Source organism: Balaenoptera musculus, chromosome 3, assembly GCF_009873245.2.
Source record: "Balaenoptera musculus isolate JJ_BM4_2016_0621 chromosome 3, mBalMus1.pri.v3, whole genome shotgun sequence".
In the NCBI taxonomy this organism is placed as follows: domain Eukaryota; kingdom Metazoa; phylum Chordata; class Mammalia; order Artiodactyla; family Balaenopteridae; genus Balaenoptera; species Balaenoptera musculus.
The window spans coordinates 100,833,730-100,855,285 of NC_045787.1; the positions used below are offsets into that span (position 1 = coordinate 100,833,730).

The window sequence follows — 21,556 nt, forward strand, 5'->3', positions numbered from 1 at the left end:
TTATTCACTCACCTACTCACTTGCTCATTCACTCATCTCTCTACTATGGTCATAACTCAACTCCCAGGCACCGATGATAATTTAGTAAGAGCAATCAGTATAAATACAGTAAATGCCACTTACAAATGAAATGTCTGTTGCTACAGGACCACAAAGAGGTGTTAACATTTCAGACTCTCCCCATCAATTTTAGAACATATAAAAGTATGTATCTGCAATGTAAGCACTTAAAAACCAAAAATACAAAGTAACTTGATACAGGAAGTGCCAAGCACTTGCCCAGTCCGTTTAACAAAAAAGTAACAGGCTGCTCAGAAACTCAAAGAAAGATGCATACAAGTATCATCTTTATTTGATAAAATACATAGCCAAAAGATTACTTTAGAGAAGGCAAACGACACATCCATTTTAGAAACGTCCTTTTTGTTTCTTTAAATCTAAGGCCCCCTCTAGCGTTTGAAAACAGTCACATGCAGCACACAGTGCAACTGAAGGCACAGTCACAATATCTACCCGAGACCTTCCCAAAGAAAAAGAATACTTCTGTTCCATTCATGTGGCACAAAAATCAATGAGAGAAAATGTCTAGCCATAATTAATACTTCACATTCTTGCTATAATTCACATATTCATTATTCTCTCAGTAATTTCTCTATTTACTGTTGGGTTGTTTTCAGATTAATACTTGTTAACAAGGGGGGAGGAAAAAACATATAAAACATGTAGGGACTTTAATTTCCCAAACAAGAAATATACCACCTTGAAAACAACAGAAAATTTAGTGTCACCAAATAGCCTATTCTGCTTTTGTGGAAGTTATCAGTAAACAGTATATATTTCCTAAAGTATATACTTAAAATTTATTATATTTGGGAATAAGAAATTTTAAACTACATAAATTTCAAAGCTCACCTAATCTGTGAATTTGCTAATCAAACCTTTTTAGTACCCTGTAAAAGGAAGTGGAAAGTGTTGCTTTGAGGGCAAATGTTGGCTCTGAAGAATACGATGTAAAGGAATTCTTAAAAATTTATACTGACATGGCACTACATAAATCCGATGACTTAATCTCATGTTCTTTTGTAAAAGACTGATTAAACTCAGGGGGAGTCAAAAATAGTAGGTTTTCACTCTACTTTCTTAGCTAAAGCGTTTATGCGTCTGTTTCCATGTTTTATTACAGAGGGTTTACATTAACAACTAGTATTACTATTACTGGAAAATGAAATCTCTATTTTTAACAAAAGAAAACAATGCAATCTTGAGCAGGAGACTGACAGAGGAAACTTACTAAGCTATTACTTCATATTCTTAAAAGTTAAGAGTATACTAAAAATTTGAAAATTCAATAGCTGTTGAAACAAGTTTAATCTATATTAACTTTATTTAAATAAATGACTAATTTGTCACTCAATAGATCACATATGGCTTCTCTGCACTGATCCTGCTTTCTGTTTGCGATACTTGTCACCTGCAAATGTTACAAGTTAAAAAAGACAGCTCATCTAAAATGAATTAAATAAAACTAGTTGCATTTGCAAGTGGTCTCAACTTTTAAGATACCTCTATTCAAATGAACAGGACAGCATTTTTAAAGTGCAACATATACTCTTTTGGCTCAACATAAAAAATTATGTAACTGGAAATTACTACAGTCATTTCTCTGAGAACAAATTTAGTGAAAAGCTGTTTTGAAAGTTACCCATGAAATTATAAATTATGAGAAACACTGAAAAGTCATTAAAAATGAGAATATAAAATGCAATTACAAATAAACCAGAGTGGGAGAGGTAGCATAAAGTAAATAAAATCGAATAAATACTATACAATAACATACAAAATTTTGCTTATAAAAAACTGAAAATTGCATTGTAAAACATCCATTTTCCCTTCTTTTGAGGGCTTTACTATGAAATTAAAATTTAGACCTGGAGTCTCTGTAAAGATTTTCCAAATGTTATTAATTACTGGCATTGTTTTTTGCCAAAATCTCTCCGATCTGTCGGTCAAGTTCACTTATTATTCGATCCTCATGATTATACACACCCGTCCTCATCAAAGTATCCCTTTCTTCTATGAGGCGAGTCAAATAATCATCCAAACCTTCTTCCAATGCACTGCCATGTGGGCCATCCATTTTTCCACTTGCAATCTCTCTGGAATCCTGGTACTGTTTTTGTTCTTGTTGCCTTAACCTGAGAAGTCAAGAACACATGCCACTCTAGCAAGCAACAAACACTCTTTTGGTTTTTGGTTAACAACACCACTTAAAAACAAAATGATTTAGTGGTAAAATACATTTTTTTAGTAATATTTTCAGGAAGAAAACAAAAACCACTTGGTTGGCCAGAGTTAGCACACTTATAAAAGACAGTTTTAAAAACAATACTTGTTTTTCTAATTATAAAATACATGAAAACTGTAGAAATTTGGGGAATGTGTAGAAAAGAAAATCATCACAATCTTAACCAGAGATAACCAATCTGAGTAATAATTTTCTGTATTCTCAATTAAAAAATGCATGTATTTAAAACACAGTATTGCTAACTTTTTAGAAAACTATATATGCAATTCTGTACATTATATGTATCACTTATTAATATAATGAATATCTTCCTATACATTATTATTGATCTTTAGGTTGTTATTAAACCTTTGTTATGTTTTTTGAACATAAAATTTTCTTCTAAATTCATCCCACAAATATTTACTCTTACTAAACAGTGCTAGGTTTGGGGGATACTGCAGTTGAATCAAGAAGAAAAGTTCCCGTTATTATGGAGCTTATGTTACTAAGTATTCATAGAAAGTGATATTCTATAGATGTGAATGCCTGGTTCAAAGGGCATGCACATTTTGAGTTTGTATGGATAGCTTCAAGTTATATTCATGATGATCTTATCTAAGAGATGAAGAAAGGGGAGCAGGTGCCAGCCTGGGATTTGGGTCTTTACAATGGAATATCATCAATCACTTTGCCTTGAAAATGGGGAGTATACTTGGCATTACTATCACTTAGTAAGTATACTAAGTTTGGACACAGAGTAGGTTTTAATTTGGAATCTACAACTAAGACATAACTTTATACTCTACGTAACTGGCTACGAAAATATTTAATTTGCAACTACTCCTAACCTTTGTCTTTATAAATAAGATAAAAAAGCAATTGAGTCTAAGCCCCTGCTTCTAGATGGTCTTCATAGTAAGTAAGCCAATGAGAACCAAATCCGCTTCTCCAATTACACATGGCGAGGGGGGAGAGGGAGGAAGAGCCTGGGAGGAGAGTGCCCTGCCCTGACAGACAAGGAGCGCTGGGCCCCGGAAAGGGTGCAGGAGCACTGGGAGTGTACAGTGTTGTTTGTTCATATACCTCTCTGAAGCCTGAACTGACTCCTAAGATCCCTCACAAAAGAACAAGAAACTGAGGTATACAGTCCAAAAAGGACACCAAATACCTCTATCTGTTCTAAGAAAAAAACCCTAAATAGTGAGGGCCCTGTGCTTTGGGACTGGGGTGGGTGGAAATCAAGTGATTAATGGGACACTAGTAAAACTGAGCAACACATGGGGATGAGTAAGAGAAGATTTCTGAATAGCTGTTTCCCCTACTCTAACTCTTACAGCTCTCTTGGAGGAAGAGGTCCTCTTGGGAGATTAATGACACACAGTGCCAAACTATGTACCAGGAAGTTCAACCATTTCCCTGTTCATCTGTTTATGCATGAAGGACAAATGAAATTTTTACACAACTGAGAGATTATCCCTATCAAGTCTTTACTAAGATGCAATCAACATTCATGACCACAACAGGATTTTAGAACCCTGTGGCTGAAGAAGTCCATAAAGCTATCAAAGGAAACTTTACTTCCCTGACAAACACTATGTATGGACTCCACTCACCCAGCTTCGTGTCACTAGGAACCTACTGCTTTTAGAATTGCTAGGTTAGAAAGTTCCTTCTTATATTGAACTCAGTATGCACCTTTATACTTTCCAATAACTGGCTATGATTCTGTTCAAGAGGAAATCCTACTGAATTATTTTTAACATGGTAGCCCTCCAGATATCTGAAGAGAGCTTTCTAATACTTTGCCCAAGATTTCTCTACAAATTAATATCCCTCACTCTCCTAACCACTTTTTGGTCACATTCCTTTGGCAGCTCTCTAGGTAGCTGATTTCCCTTAAAGTCTGTTGCACACTGGTAAGAACAACCCAGAGGTGGTTTTACCACAGTGTGTACTGAACACTCCTTCTATGAATGTCCCTAACTGCACTGGCTCTTTGGCAGCCAAGTCACATTGTTAGTAGTAGTCACTTAAACCCCCCTAGGCTTCCTCACATCAACTGTTTTATTATGTCTTGCCCATCACTTAAGAGATTTTTCTTATAATTTATACAGAGAACTCTGCTTTTGTTTCTAATGTATTTAATCTTGTTGGTTTCAGTTCTCCCTAAATCTTAATTTATTAAGACATTAATAATAAGTTTTAATTTTATATGACCTATCGGCAAATAGCTATCTTCGTTTAAACCACCAAAACAGTGCTCAGCAAACAGTAGGTGCTTAATATGTATTTGCTAAACTAAAACAAATTGCTATACATAATAGCAAAATTTTGCAAGGCAAAGGACATGTTAAAATTAATTTGTAACATCTTCCAAACCTATGACATAGTAGATACCAAATAAATATTTGCTGAAAAAGAGAATAACAGTGTGAATTGAGCCCTGTAGCATGCATTATAGACCTTGACCTTTTCCAACTGATATTTATACATTAATACTCTAAATGCAGTGGTGTAATTCAGCTCCAAACCCACCTAATATAGTGACTGAATTTTCCCCATTTATATAGGGATATATCATGGGATATTCTGTCAAATGTATGTCCTATGTATACATTGTGTCCTCCCCAAATTCATATTTTAAAGCCCCAGCCCACAATGTGATGGTATTTGGAGATGGACCCTTTGGGAGATGATTAGGTTTAGATGAGATCATGAGTGGGGGGTGTCATGATGAGATTTATGCACTTATTAGAAGAGACACAGTAGAGCTTGTGAGGACACAGCGGTAAGGCAGCTGTCTAACAAGCCAGGAAGAGAGTCCTCACCAGAAACTAACCATGCTGGCACTTTGATCTTGAACTTTTAGCTTCCAGAACTGTGAGAAAATAAATTTCTGTTGTTTAAGCCACCCAATCTATGGTATTTTGTTATGCCAGCCTGAGCTAAGACAGTATGCTTCGCTGCAACAAAAATACTAGTCTCTTGCTAAACAAAAGTCTTCCTGTACACTCCCCTCAAAAAGACAGTAATTTGTTCTAATACTGCTTCCTAATGATTACTTTCCTAACATGACATACTTGAAATTGTAACTAAGATGAACATGACACTATAGAGAAGCCCATTGTTGCAGAGTAGTTAAAAATACAACCTCTGGAATCAGATATGAACTCTGGCTCCCTGATTTACTAGCTGTGTGACCTTGGAAAGGGTACTTAAATCTCTTTAATCCTCGGTTTCTTCATCTCGAAATGGGGATAATATCTTCCTCAAAAAGTTGCTTCGAGGATTAAAAAAAGTGGAGATAGGCATATAAGGCATTTAAAATAGCTGCTGACACACAGGGCAATAATTAAGAGCTATATTCTGTATTACTTACATTAATAATATAACAATATTTGAAATTTCTTATACTTTATATAATTAAAAATTCAGTGTAATCAATTACCTTGAAATAGCAATAATCCTAAAATAGACACACAGGAATAAAATTTAAAGGACTAATGCTATGAGTGGAAACAAAAAAGCTAAATACGGCTACGTTCATGGCAAAAAAAATGTTAAGAGTAATGGTCTTTGGCAAAGATTTTCTATCGTATAACTCAGCTACATTTTATATATGATGTACCTTATTCTTGAAAGACCTGATGTTGTACTTTCCCTAGACCAATGACTAAATAAAAAGTTGTCCTATTTGAACTTTTCTATGGAAAAAAAAGTAATTTTTAGTTATTATACCTGTTCAGTTCATTTCTTATATCCAACAATTCTTGTCTCTCGGTGTTTACTGTATCTTTTTCCTCAGCAGCCAAGTAACGTAGTCTCATCTGTTCCAACTCTTCTTGCTGTTTTTTAAGACGAGCCATTTGACTTTCTTGCTCCCGCTTGAAAGAAACAAGCCAGATCTCTAATGTTAGGAATAAATATATTTATATGACTTTGACTTCTGATTATAATCCTCCTTGACAGCACCCATGATAGAGCCACACACCACAGATTCTTTCTATTATCTAGAAAGCCCAGGTTCTCTTTACAAACTCTTCTGTGATTTCCCTTCTTGTTATAAGCCATAACCACTCATGGCCCAATCAGTGATTGAGGTTAGCTAAATATCGTAAGATCTAATAGTAGTTAGAGGGAAGAAAGAGTCTGCTGTCAACACAATGAGTTGCCCCAGGACCAATGGTAAGAGTAGTATTTAAGAAATGGTTAATTATACAAAATTATCTAAGAAATTACAATTATAGAAAGGAATGGTAAATTATACAAATTAATTACACAAAATACAAGTTATACAAAGAGGTAACAAGAAAGATTCAGTAACTGTCCCTGTACTAGTAACTCCACTCCTACCTCAAGAAATAATATGCCTTTCCACTCTTTTCTCCAGGCTCACATAGAAATCTATGCACATGATAAAATTTCTTTTATATAAATGTGTGACATTCCACACAATGGATATTCCATGATTTAGTCAACCACTCTCTCAATAACAGACATTTTGGAATGCTGCAGTAAGACACCCTGTCATCTAACATAGTTAGCTCATGAATCTTTCTTATATATTTCCTTAGGGACCACAAGTGCTTTTCTTTTTTTAGGACAGACCCCCTAAATGGGAAAGCTTGGATCAATAGGTAACATCATCTTTTTTAAAAAAGAAGCATTTACTGAATAATAACAAAACTACCGAATCATAATGGTGCACTCTGGTCAAATTTTACAAAGTGAACTACTCACATAACCACCATCCAGAACAAGAAACAGGAGATTATCATAACCCCAGAAGCCCCTCTGTGTTCCCGCCCAAGTCACTGACCACTCATCCTTCACCAAAGATAGGACTAATTTCTAACACCATGAATAAGTTTTCACTGCTTTGAACTTTGTGTACGTGGAACTGTACAGTGTAAGTTTATGTCTGGCTTCTTTCGCTAAACGTTTTTTCAGATCCGTTCGTATTATGTGTAGTTGATGATTCACAGTACTACATAGCATTCTATTGGATGAATATACAGTCTTTTCATTCCACTGCCGAGGGACATTTGCGTTAGTTTCCAGTTTTGTATTATAAAGCTGATGTGAACATTATTGTACATTCATGGACTTTTGTATGCATTTCTACTGAGTATATACCTGTGATTCAAACTGCTGGGTCATTGGGTATAAGAATTTCAATATTAGTAAATATGGTCTGTTTTTAAAGTAGTAGTACTAATTTACACTCCCATGTAAGCATTCCAGTGCTCTATACTCTTGCCAAAACTGCGTAATGTCAGTTTTTTCTTTTTTCTCATTTAAACCATTCTGATAACTTATGTAGTGGTATCTCATGATTTTATTTTGCATTTTTTCAAATACTAATGAGGTTGAACATGTTTTAATATTTTTAATGGCATTCTTATTCTGTAAAGTTCCTGTTCAACCATTTGGCCCTTTGCTCTACTTAGCAGTCCATCCTTCCTTATTGATACGTGTGTGGTTCTTTACATATACTGGATAAATCCTTTGTCAATTATTTAAATTGTAAATATTTTCCACTAGTCTTTGTCTTGCCTTTTACTTTAATGGTGTTTTTTACTTAATTCTAATATGGTCCAAATTTATCTGTCTGTCTTTTTGTCTGCCTCAGTTTTTTGTTTTTTGTTTTTAATTTTTATTTGTTTGGTTGCATGGGGTCTTGGTTGTGGCATGCATGTGGGATCTAGTTCCCTGACCAGGGATCGAACCCGGGCCCCCTGCATTGGTAGCCTGGGGTCTTCTTATCCACTGTGCCACCAGGGAAGTCCCTGCGTGCCTGTTTTGAAGACACTACTTTACATCACCCTCTTGAAGCTTCATTTATCAAAAATTCATATGCAATTGGTTTTGTGTATGGTGAGATCAAGTTTCTTCTTCTTCGCATATAGAGCTCCAATTGACTTAGCAACATTTACTGGAAAATAACTTTTTCCCCCACTGCTTGGCAGTGTCACCTGTTATACATCACCTCTGTCCTTTTATGTATGAGTTGTTTCTGGATTCTCTATCCTTGCATTAAACTTCACTGTCTTAATTACTGTAACTTTTGTAACAATAACTGGATATTTGATAGTATGTCTTCTGTCTTCAAAATTCTTTTAGTTATTCTTGACGTCTGTATTTTCATATAAATATCAGTTTCTAGGGTTGAAAAAAAAAGGCCTGCTGGAACTGCTTATGATTATGCTGAATCTACAAATCAATTTGCCAAAACCATTATCTTTACAATATTAATTCTTCAAACAGTGAACATAGTTTACCTCTCCAATTATTCAGGTCTTCTTTAATTTTGTTTAACAATATTTTATACTTCTCTATATACTGAGTAGCATCTTTCTTTGAATGTGCACCTAGGAGTTTCAAGTTTTTAAATGCTACTGAAAATGACAGAGTTTTAAAATTTCTGTTCTCTGTCTCTGGTATAGAGAATTAAAAGTGATATTTACATACTCATTTTGTTTCCAGCAAACTTGCTAAACTCACTTATTAATTCTAATAGGTCATCTGTAGATACTTTCTGGTTTTCTATGTACATAACAACTGTCATCTGCAAATGACAACAGTTTTATTTTTTCCTTTCCAGATGATGGACCCTTTCTCTCTTGGCCTGTTACACTGGATAGAACCTCTAGTACAATATTAAAAAATGATAATAGAGGGCATTTTTCTCTCATTCCTGATCTCAGAGGAAAACCTTTAAGAAATATTTTTTGGTAGGTTTTATTAGATTAAGAAATTTCCCCTACATTCTTAGTTTGCTAAGAATTGTTACTGGGAATGGGTACTGACTTTTTCTGCATTTTTGATAGGAGCATTTGATTTCTTCTCCTTTATTTTTTTTTCTTTTATAAATTTATTTATTTTTGGCTGCGTTGGGTCTTTGTTGTTGGGTCTTTGTTGCTGCGTGCGGGCTTTCTCTAGTTGTGGTGAGTGGGCTTCTCATTGCAGTAGCTTCTCCGAGTTTCGTAGCTCGGGCTCTAGGCGCACGGGCTTCAGTAGTTGCGGCACATGGGCTCAGCAGTTGTGGCACACGGGCTTAGTTGCTCCACGGCATGTGGGATCTTCCCGGACCACAGCTCGAACCCGTGTTCCCTGCATTGGCAGGTGGATTCTTAACCACTGCGCCACCAGGGAAGTCCTCCTTTATTTTTTAAGGGGGTAAATAGTCAACTTCCCCTTTGTTTAATAAATAAACTTAGTTGTGATGCTTACAAGTTTTATATCTATGTTCATGAGATTGGCCAATGAATTTTCTTATAATGTCCTTGTCAGATTTTAGGATCAAGATAACGCTGGTCTCATTTTTTTAAAAAGTGAGAGGTATTCTCTCTTCCTAGTTTCTGAAACAGTTTGTGTAAGATTAGTGTTAGTTCTTTCTAAAATGTTTACTAAAATTGAAACGTGAAGCCATTTAGGTCTGGAGCCTTCTTTTGGTGAAGGTTTTTCATTACATATTAAATTTCTCTAATAGCTATATGACTACTTCTATTATCTGTTTCTTTTTGTATTGGTTTTGTGAGTTCTGTGTCTCATATTCACATAAAAATTTCATACCATTCTCTTATCTCCTTAAATGTCTGTGGATCTGTAGCCCTGTCCCATTTTTTTTAAACCTTGATATTGGGAGTTACTGCCTATTGTTTTGGTCCTTGAACACTCTTTGCCAACTTTGTTGATTTTGCTGTACATTTTCCCCATAATTCATCAATTTTTACTCATTTTGATTATTTCCTTCCTCCTAATTTCCTATTTGCTTATTGACTGTTTGAAAGGGATATTTAGAGAACAGATTTCATGCTTTTCTTATTGATATTTTTCAAGTGAACCTGAGGCTATAAATCTCCTTAAGCACAATTTTCATTAAAGCTCATGTCTTGATATGTTTTATTTTAATTATTTAGTTCAAAACATTTTCTAATTTCATTTGTGGTCTCCAATTTAGCCATGGGTTATAAGAAGTGTACTATTTCAATCATGGGGGATACTTATTATCTTTTTATTACTAATTTCTAGCTTAATCTCATTGTGCTCAGAGAACATATTCTGAATTACAATCCTCTGAAATTTGTTTAGAATTGCTGTTCGATTCAGCATATGAGCAACTTAGCTAAATGTTCCAGTGCACTAGAAAATGATGTGTATCCTGGGACTTTTTTGATGAAGTATTCTACATATAACAATGGTTAGGTCATCTAAATCTTCTAAATCTTATTATCCATTGTTGGTTTGCTCTATCAGTTCCCAGGAGAGTTATGGTAAAATCTACCATTATTATGCATTTGTCCATTTCTCCTTTTAGTTCTATTAATTTTTGCTTTATATAAATTTGTGGCTGTTACCAGGAACACTCAATGTAGAATTGTTGTCAACTTCTAGGTGACTGACCCTTTTATGATTATGAAAACTCTCTTAATCTACAGTAATGCCTCTTGCCCTAGAGTCTAAGCTCTGTGGGTTAATATTAATGTAACATACAATTTCCCCTCTTTTTAAATTTAACCATTTTGTACTCTTATAAAGCGTCCTTATATTTAAGTCACATACTGTTGTTTTTTTAATTCAGTTTTTAGTTGAATATGTCTTTAATAATGGTATTCAGTCCATTTATATTTAAAGAAATGGGTGATATATATGGGTTTAAATCTTTACATATTACTATTTTCTACTTCTTCCATCTATTTTATGTTCTGCTTCTCTCCTTTTGTCCTTTTTTAGATTAATATTTTATGTCATTCTATTTTTCCCTTCTATCAGCTTATTTTTACTCTTCTTTTACATAGAAATTAAGACCTTTACAACTTCACAGACAATGCAACATACTTTAAACATTTTAACTCTATTTATCCCTTCATATCTTTCATACTGTTATTTGCCATGAATTTTAATTCTCTATATACTTTAAACCCAACAAATACTGTGATTATTATTTTCTCCCAATTTTTGTTAGTCTGAAAGTCTTACGTCGCTTTCAATAATGAAGTACATTTTCACTGGATACTGAATTTAGGTGGGCCATTACTTCCTTTGAGTACTTTAAGGATGTTATTCCACTGTTTTTTGAATTCCTTTACTACTGTTGAAAGTTCATCTGTCAATCTCATTGTTGCTCCTGTGAAGGAAACGTTTCCCTCTTCATCCATGGCTTTAAATATTTTCTTTGCTTTGGGGCTTTTTTTTTAAAATTAATTTTTATTGGAGTACAGTTGGTTTACAATGTTGTGTTAGTTTCTGCTCTACAGCAAAGTGAATCAGTTATACATATACATATATCCACTCTTTTTTAGATTCTTCTCCTATATAGGTCATTACAGAGTATTGAGTAGACTTCCCTGTGCTATACAGTAGGTTCTTATTTGTTAACTATTTTATATATAGTAGTGTGTAGATTGTCAATCCCAAACTTCTAACTTACCCCTCCTTCCCCCTTTCCCCCTGGTAACCATAAGTTTGTTTTCTATATCTGTGATTCTATTTGTTTTGTAAATAAGTTCATTTGTACCATTTTCTTAGATTCCACATAGAAGTGATATCATATGATCTTTTTCTTTCTCTGACTTACTTCACTCAGTATGACAATCTCTAGGTCCATTCATGTTGCTGCAAATGGCATTATTTCATTCCTTTTTATGGCTGAGTAATATTCCATTGTACATATGTACCACATCTTCTTTATCCTTTCCTCTGTCAATGGACATTTAGGTTGCTTCCATGTCCTGGCTATTGTAAATAGTGCTGCAATGAACACTTGGTGCATGTATCTTTTCGAATTATGGTTTTCTCCAGATATATGCCCAAGAGTGGGATTGCTGGATCACATGGTAGCTGTTTTTTAAGTAACCTCCATACTGTTTTCCATAGTGGTTGTACCAATTTACATTGCAACCAACAGTGTAGGAGGGTTCCCTTTTCTCTACACCCTCTCCAGCATTTACTGTTTGTAGACCTTTTTATGATGGCCATTCTGACCAGTGTGAGGTGATACCTCATTGTAGTTTTGACTTGCATTTCTCTAATAATAACTAGTGATGTTGAGCCTCTTTTCATGTACTTTTTGGCCATGTGTATGTCTTCCTTGGAGAACTGTCTATTCAGATCTTCTGCCCATTTTTTGATTGGGTTGTTTGTTTTTTTCATATTGAGCTGCATGAGCTGTTTGTATATCTTGGAGATTAATCCCTTGTCAGTAGCTTTGTTTGCAAATATTTTCTCCCATTCTGTGGGTTGTCTTTTCCTTTTACTTATGGTTTCCTTTGCTGTGCAAAAGCTTTTAAGTTTGATTAGGTCCCATTTGTTTATTTTTGTTTTCATTTTCATTACTCTAGGTGGTGGATCCAAAAAGATATTGCTGCAATTTATGTCAGAGAGTTTCTGCCTAAGTTTTCCTCTAAGAGTTTTATAGTGTCTGGTCTTACATTTAGGAGTTTAATCCATTTTGAGTTTATTTTTGTGTATGGTGCTAGAGAATGTTCTAATTTCTTTCTTTTACATGCAGCTGCCCAGTTTTCCCAGCACCACTTACTGAAGATGCTGTCTTTTCTCTATTGTATATTCTTGCCTCCTTTGTTATAGATTAGGTGACCATGGGTGCATGGGTTTATCTCTGGACTTTCTATCCTGTTCCACTGATCTATATTTCTGTTTTTGTGCCAGTACCATACCGTTTTGATGACTGTAGCTTTGTAGTGTAGTCTGAAGTCAGGGAATCTGATTCCCCCAGCTCCATTTTTCTTTCTCAAGATTGCTTTGGCTATTTGGGGTCTTTTGTGTTTCCACAGAAATTGTAAATTTTTTTGTTCTAATTCAGTGAAAAATGCTATTGGTAATTTGATAGGGGTTGCACTGAATCTGTAGATTGCCTTGGGTAGTATAGTCATTTTGACAATACTGATTCTTCCAATCCAAGAACGTGGTATATCTTTCCATCTCTTTGTGTCATCTTTGATTTCTTTCATCTGTATCTTAGTTTTCTGAGTACAGGTCTTTTGCCTCCTTAGGTAGGTTTATTCCTGTGTATTTTATTCTTTTTGATGCGATGGTAAATGGGATTGTTTCCTTAATTTCTCTTCTCATCTTTCGTTGTTAGTGTATAGGAATGCAAGAGATTTCTGTGTATTAATTTTGTATCCTGCAACTTTACCAAATTCATTAACGAGCTCTAGTAGTTTGACTATTTTAAATTATTTATAAAAGAGACCCAGTAGAGTTCTCTAGCTCTTCTATTATGTGAAGACAGTGGAAAGATGGCCATTTATGAACTGGGAAGTGGGCCCTCTCCAGACACAGGACTTGACCATGTGTACACTTTGATCTCAGACTTCCAGCCTTCAGAAATAAACAACAGAAATTTGTTTCTCACATAAGCCATCTAGTCTGTGCTATTTGGTTACAGCAGCCCAAACAGACTAAGACAGGGGTCTGTGGTTACACAAAAAGTAGTCAGTCTCATATACCCTATCCTGTATGTCACTTATGTTCTTTGTTGTATTTTCCATCCTTTTTTCTGTTCCAGTTTGGATACTTTTTATTGGCTTATCTTCAGTTCACATATCCTTGGTTCTGCTGTTAATTCATCTACTGAATCTTACAATTCATTTGTGATACTTTTCAGTTCCAGAATGTCTATATGATTGAAAAGGCTCTACTTCTCTAATACATTTCTCCATCATATCACCTATTTTCTAGTAGTTATCTCTAACTTTGTGTCTGGTGATTCCAGAATCTGTTGATTTATTTCTGTTGATCAAAAGACAATAAGACATTCCACATGCAAGTCTAATAAACAAATGAAAAGATGCTCAAAGTCAATAATCAGGGAAATGAAAATTTAAGCCACAGAGTGATATGATTTCAGACCCACCAAACTGGAAAAAGTTAATACATCTGATAACAGCCAAGTGTTAGACATGGTGTTAAGAATAACAATTACACATCATTCTTGGGAACTGCAGATTTGTACAACCACTTTGGAAAGTAATTTCACAACATTTAGTGAAGCAGAAGAAATGAGTGAACTCTATGACCAGAAGTTCTACTTTTAGATATAAACACTAGAGAAACTCTTACATGTATAAAATTTTTCACTGTTGTCTTATTATGAGAAAACTTAGAGTATTCATATGTTTATTTTATAAAGCAATAAAATAAACTTTAGCTACTGCATCAAAATAGCTAAATTTTGAATCACACAAGGTAGTCACAGAAGAATGATTCAAAGAGAATATTTCCATGTATATAAAGTTTAAAAACATACAAAAGTAAACTGTTGTTTACCGATATTTTTAATACCTTATAAGCTTATAAAGAAAAGCAAAGGAATAATAAGTACCAAATTCAGCTAAGTAGTTACCTGCAGAGAGGATGCAGGTTAGAAAAGGCACAAGGAGCACTGATAATGCTGTTTCTTACACTAGAAGGTGGGGGTTGACGTGCATAAGAATCTTCTTTTTTCCCCCTCTTTGGAATGTATGATATATTTCATTTAAAGAGTAATTATTAAAAAATAAAGAAAGGAAAAGAAATCCAGACAAGAATACACCAAATTGTTATCTCTGGCTGAGGAGGTGATAAGGTTACCAGTGACTATTATTTTTCTATGCTAGGATGCTGCAAAATTTGGATTTCTTTTACACTAAGCAAATATAATTGCAAACAGGAAAAAGATGGTCAATTATTTAATTTTAGGTTATTTTGTAAAACTGTAACTTTATAAAACTTGAAACATTTTAATTCTAAAACATAAGCCTTTAAATGCCTTGAATTTTTAATCAAGTATACATCATTAATAATAATCACACATGCACACACAAAAATTAGAGGTTAGAGGAAGAAATCCTCTCTGCTGCCAGGTGCTCTGGGTTAAAGGCTCCTCAATCAAGTGAGTATAATCTTTATTTTGCCTTGGCTGCCTATAAATCCAGAGAGGAGATGTAAACATGCATACACTAGACTAAACAGCGGCTAAAACGTGGCCACTACTTACTCTCCCACTCACACATACCATGTAAGTCTGTGGGAAAAAACTTACAGCTAAACTAAGGAACTCAAGTCAAGTTTTCTGAAAATAACCCAGAGCTGACAAGTCAGTAGGAGGGCCTGGATGGTTTCAAGACACAGTTTTTAACCAAGACTTGGACCTCCAACTGTTTTCTTAAACAAAGATTTACATCCCATCCTTGGCTAAATTACTTGTAAATTAATCAAATTAATTACTCTGAGTGGATAAGCAGGAGGCTGGACAAGATAGTGCTGATGTCAGCCAATGAAGTCTGTGTTGTTTTAACTAAATATATCAGCTTAGTTTTAAACAGATCTACTGTGCACAAATATGGTAAGGGACTCACATCGTACCCAAAATCTTAGTTCTGTTTCCTGTCCTGTGAACAAACATACCTAGTTTTAATGTATCAGACATGATAAAAATGTTAAATTTCCCAGAACAACAAATTCATACCTTTTAACAATGATTCATCTATTTTTAAAAAGTAGTAGCTGTTATTATTCCTCCTTAACTATATTCTAATGTGTCAAGAAATGTTTTAAAATAAATATGGTACTTAGAACACAGTAAAGTAACAATCTTAACTTGGAGATGGGAAAAAAAGAAACTAAATTACCCCTTAAATGTCTAACAACCAGAACTCTTTAAAGTCAGTGTTATACATCATACCAAAGATAGCAAATCCAGACTGTATGGATATCGTTTCCTTGTCTTCTAAGTTAGGACCCACCCATTTTATGTTACACTTATTTATATTTTACAGCTGTCGCCTACCCACTTACCCAAGAACAAAAAAGTTTACAACATGGAAACACCGGCTTTTATGCTTGTGAATCAGAAGAAAAGATTTTTTTCCAAATAATTGGAAGATTATGATTTTTTAAATTCACAAATTGACTATACTGGGTCACCTTTGAGTAATGGAAATCTCTGTTTAAACATTCTTTTGGCAATAGGCACGGAGCATTAGGTCTTATTTCCAAGCTTTACCAGCTGGGTTTTGTCATTAACATTTATTAACAACCTAAGATATGGCTTTCGCCGTCTAATCCATACTACACAAATGTTTTGTATGGCCCTCCAGAGGATTTTGCTGTGACAAATTACTGGCAGAGATTATAGCCCCGTGGCTATTCACCAGAGGCAATGTAAAATTAACATGGTACTAATCCAATTTAAACAAGGAGTTGCACAAACAATCCTCTGAACAAAAGCAGATAGAGGATTCCAATTTTATATTCAAATACAATGTGTTTTTAATAAAAAGCTTTAGAAAAAAAAACTGAAGTAACTTTCACACATATAAATTGTGCCTATTTGATGAAGGTATTAATTTTAATTTTCCAAAAACAGTGGCAGAACACAATTCACTATGGTAATCGCAAGGTCTATTAAATTTCTTCTTAAAGTGTTGCATCTCAAATGTGGTCTGTAGAACATCAGTGATTCCTAGTGACCTTGAAATATGTTTACAGTGTTGTTTCTAAAGCAGAAAGTCTATGGGATAAGGAATAGAAGTGGTCTGCAATGAAGATTACTGCACTCAAAGAATGAGACTATTTTCTTTCATGAAGTAGAAGTCTGGAGTTGAACCAGGAATTTAACACTATGTTTTCTTTTCTTCTTAATTCACTTACAGTAACTTCAAAGAGGCATCTGAACTTCTGCGATATCCTCTGTTATTAGGCACAAATAGTTAAAATTACTTTGCCAATGCTTTTTAGGCAAGAAGGTAGAAAACACTTAGGAATAAAGGGTAAATAGAAAACAATGAATTGAAGGAAAAATCCAGAAGATAGCAAAAGTGTATGAGAATGCATATGTTAGGAAGGAGGGGTGCTTGGGTGGGAGCCTTTTAAACTGAACCTTTTTTTAAGAGTCTCAGTCCATGAACTGGGGGGTTTTTGTTCAGAAGATTATTTTCTTACATTTGAAAAACCACCTCAAACAGTGAAAACAACGTCGTCTGTCAACATACATATATGAACATAACTTAAAAATCAATTTACTCAAAGTAATAAATTTTTGCATGGCTATTTCTTAAAAAGAAACATAACAATTATAATGAAATTATGCTCTGATAATTAATCACTCATTTCTCCAGAAGAAATGCCCGATCAACAGTTCACAGGCTTCCATCTTTTCATTACTAATTTTGGTAATGCCTTGTAATTAATTACCATTGCATTAGTATCTTATCCTTCGTAAGTTGCATAAATTTCTTCAGTGGTAGGCACTGTCTTCCACTTCCTCCCAATCTACTCTCCATTTTAAAACTTGAAATGATTTCATATCTAATACTGATATTTATTATTTTTAAAAAATGTTTATTTTATATTGGAGTATAGTTAATTTACAATGTTGTGTTAGTTTCAGGTGTACAACTAAGTGATTCAGTTATACATATACATATGTCCATTCTTTTTCAAATTCTTTTCCCATTTAGGTTGTTACATAATATTGAGTAGAGTTCCCTGTGCTATACAATCTTGTGCTTATATTCTTGTTGATCATCTATTTTATATATAGTAGTGTGTATAAGTCAACCCCAAACTCCTAATTTATCCCTCCCCCCAACATTTCCCTTTTGGTAATCATAAGTTTGTTTTCTATGTCTGTGCATCTGTTTCTGTTTTGTAAATAAGTTCATTTGTATCCTTTTTTTAAGATTCCACATATAAGTGATATCATATGGTATTTGTCTCTCTCTGACTTACTTCACATAGTATGATAATCTTTAGGTCCATCCATGTTGCTGCAAATGGCATTATTTCATTCTTTTTTATGGCTGAGTAATATTCCATTGCACATATGTACCACATCTTCTTTATCCTTTCCTCTGTCAATGGACATTTAGGTTGCTTCCATGTCCTGGCTATTGTAAATAGTGCTGCAATGAACACTGGGGTGCATATATCTTTTTGAATTATGGTTTTCTCCAGATATATGCCCAGGAGTGGGACTGCTGGATCATATGGTAGCTCCATTTTTAGTTTCTTAAGGAATCTCCATACTGTTTTCCATAATGGCTGTGCCAATTTACATTCCCACCAACAGTGTAGGGTTCCCATTTCTCCACACCCTCTCCAGCATTTACTATTTGTAGACTTTTTGATGATGGCCGTTCTGACCGGTATGAGGTGGTATCTCACTGTAGATTTGATTTGCATTTCTCTAATAACTAGTAATGCTGAGCCTCTTTTCATGTACTTTTTGGCTATCTGTATGTCTTCATTGGAGAACTATTTAGATCTTCTGCCCAGTTTTTGATTGGGTTGTTTGTTTCATATTGAGCTGCATGAGCTGTTTGTAAATTCTGGAGATTAATCCCTTGTCGGTTGCTTTGTTTGCAAATATTTTCTCCCATTCTGTGGGTTGTCTTTTCATTTTGTTTATGGCTTCCTTTGCTGTGCAAAAGCTTTTAAGTTTGATTAGGTCCCATTTGTTTATTTTTGTTTTCATTTTCATTACTCTAGGAGGTGGATCCAAAAAGATAGTGCTGTGATTTATGTCAAAGAGTGTTCTGCCTATGTTTTCCTCTAAGAGTTTTACAGTACCTGGCCTTACATTTAGGTGTTTAATCCATTTTGAGTTTATTTTTGTGTATGGTGTTAGGGAATGTTCTAATTTCATTCTTTTACATGTAGCTGTCCAGTTTTCCCAGCACCACTTATTGAAGAGACTGTCTTTTCTGCACTGTATATTCTTGCCTCCTTTGTCATAGATTAGGTGACCGTGGGTGCGTGGGTTTATCTCTGGGCTTTCTATCCTGTTCCTTTGATCTATATTTCTGTCTTTGTGCCAATACCATACTGTGTTGTTTTTTTTAAAATTAATTAATTTATTTTTGGCTGCACTGGGTCTTTGTTGCAGTGTGCGGGCTTTTTATTGCGGTGGCTCCTCTTGTTGCAGAGCATGGGCTCCAGGCACGCGGGCTCAGCAGTTGTGGCTCATGGGCTCTAGAGCTCAGGCTCAGTAGTTTTGGTGCACGGGCTCAGTTGCTCCACGTCATGTGGGATCTTCCCGGACCAGGGCTCGAACCTGTGTCCCCCGCATTGGCAGGCAGACTCTTAACGACTGTGCCACCAGAGAAGCCCATACCATACTGTTTTGATGATTGTAGCTTTGTAGTATAGTCTGAAGTCAGGGAGCATGATTTCTCCAGCTCCATTTTTCTTTCTCAAGATTGCTTTGGCTATTTGGGGTCTTTTGTGTTTCCACAGAAATTTTTAAAAGTTTTATTCTAGTTCTGTGAAAAATGCCATTACCAATTTGATAGGGATTGCACTGAATCTGTAGATCGCCTTGGGCAATATAGTCATTTTCACAGTATTGATTCTTTCAATTCAAGAACATGGTATATCTTTCCAACTGTTTGTGTCATCTTCAATTTCTTTCATCAACGTCTTATACTTTTCAGAGTACAGGTCTTTAGGTAGGTTTATTCCTAGATTTATTCCTAGTTATTTTATTCCTTTTAATGTGATGGTAAACGGGATTGTTTCCTTAATTTCTCTTTCTGATCTTTTGTTGTTGGTGTATAGAAATGCAAGAGATTTCTGTGCACTAATTTTGTATCCTGCAGTGTTACCGAATTCATTGATGAGCTCTAGTAGTTTTCTGGTAGCATCTTTAGGATTTTCTATGTATAGTATCATGTCATCTGCAAACAGTGACAGTTTTACTTCTTTTCCAGTTTGGATTCCTTTTTCTAATACTGATATTTGAAACACTGTTTTTGAACCATTTCTCCCTCAGCTTTGAATGACAAAATACAATGATAACCCACTGTCCTCTTGTTTTTCTCATACTTATTTTCTATTATTTCTGCTAACTTCATTTGCATTTCTTACCACCCTGCCATGTTCTTGTTAAGTATCAGCCCTCCCAGCTGAACTTTAAGCTTCCTGTGGGGAGAGAACTGCTGTATCTAGAGCATCTACCACTGTGCAAGGTGCATAGTAGGCTCTCGATAAATACTTGATGAATGAAAAATGAACAGATAAAACAACTATAGATGTTTCTTCAGACTCAATGCACTCTCATCTCTTTACACCTAACTTTAGGAAGTTCACCTACTGACTGACAGTATTGCATATCTGCACAATTAGCCCGAACATAAGTTTTTCCCCTTATGTCAGTTTCTACAGAACATCTATATTAAATCTACCATCCAAATACAAAGTACTGTTATTACTCAAACTATATTGAACCTCACTTCCCCACTGCTACTATTATATAACAACATTCTCCTATCTTGTAGACTTAAAAATTTTCTATTTTTGGTTGGTGCCTGTCATTTTTCAGCTACTCAGTCGTAAATCCTTCTAATATTTGTTCTATTCATCGATATTCCAAAGCTACCATCTGATTAGGTCCCCAATGACTGAAACCAAGAATACTACACAATAGCTTTATGGCTCATATCCTCTTAACAACAGTTACCATTTATTGAGCATATACTATGTACAAAACACTGTGTTAAATGCTTTACAGACCACTCATTTAACTCTCAGAACAACGTGTGAGGAAAGATTTTTCATTTTCCAAATGAGGAGACTAATCAGAGAAATTATATTCCCCAAGTCACAAAGGTAGTTAAGAAGTATAGCCAAGATTCAATACAGCTCTCTTGACTCCAAGGCCATGTTCTAAACTGCTATGTATGCTGCCTCTGGTAGAATTTGTATCCTGTTATTTTTAATAGCCACTCTCACCACATTATTTCCTTGCTCCCAATTCCACAGGGACTCCTCCCTGTGGTACTAAATGTAACTTAAATATCTTGCCATCATGACTTTATATTAGCTTATTCTCTTTCAAAGTCACTTTAATTCTCATTACCAGAGCTAGTCTATCTGTCAGTGATGTCATTTTCCTTGCTTATGATAGGCCAAATCATGACTTCTTCTGCTTCAATACTCACTCTGTCAGAAATCCCTAATGTCTTCCACAGCTCACTTTGTTCTATTTGAAATTCTTTCATTATGTGGCTTCTATGGAATTAAACCATAACATTATAAAGCAGGAAGAGCCTGAGACTGCACTCCAGTCAAATGAGTCTAATCCTTGCTCTATCACTTAGTACCTGTGTGATCGTGTGCAACTTACTTAACATCTCTAAGTCTGTTTCTTTCATCTATAAAATGAAGTATTACCTGCTATATAGGGATCTTGGTTAGGATCAAATGAAAACGTATGAGGGGCTTAGCATAATACCAAGCACTTATCACTTTCCTTCCTCCTTAAAC

General features: G+C 34.9%; 1 protein-coding gene across 4 annotated transcripts in view; it reads right to left on the reverse strand.

The window, feature by feature from the left end:
• Positions 1-325: 325 nt before the first annotated feature.
• The window catches only part of CEP120 (centrosomal protein 120), a 77,620-nt gene continuing 56,389 nt past the window's right edge, over positions 326-21,556 (reverse strand). For all 4 annotated transcript variants that reach the window (XM_036847803.1, XM_036847804.1, XM_036847806.1 and 1 more), the window contains 2 exons: positions 6,026-6,171; positions 326-2,195 (listed from right to left, as the gene is read on the reverse strand). In XM_036847803.1, the coding sequence (XP_036703698.1) occupies positions 1,961-2,195; positions 6,026-6,171 (381 nt within the window). In that variant the 3' untranslated portion in view covers positions 326-1,960. The remainder of the gene's footprint in view (positions 2,196-6,025; positions 6,172-21,556) is intronic.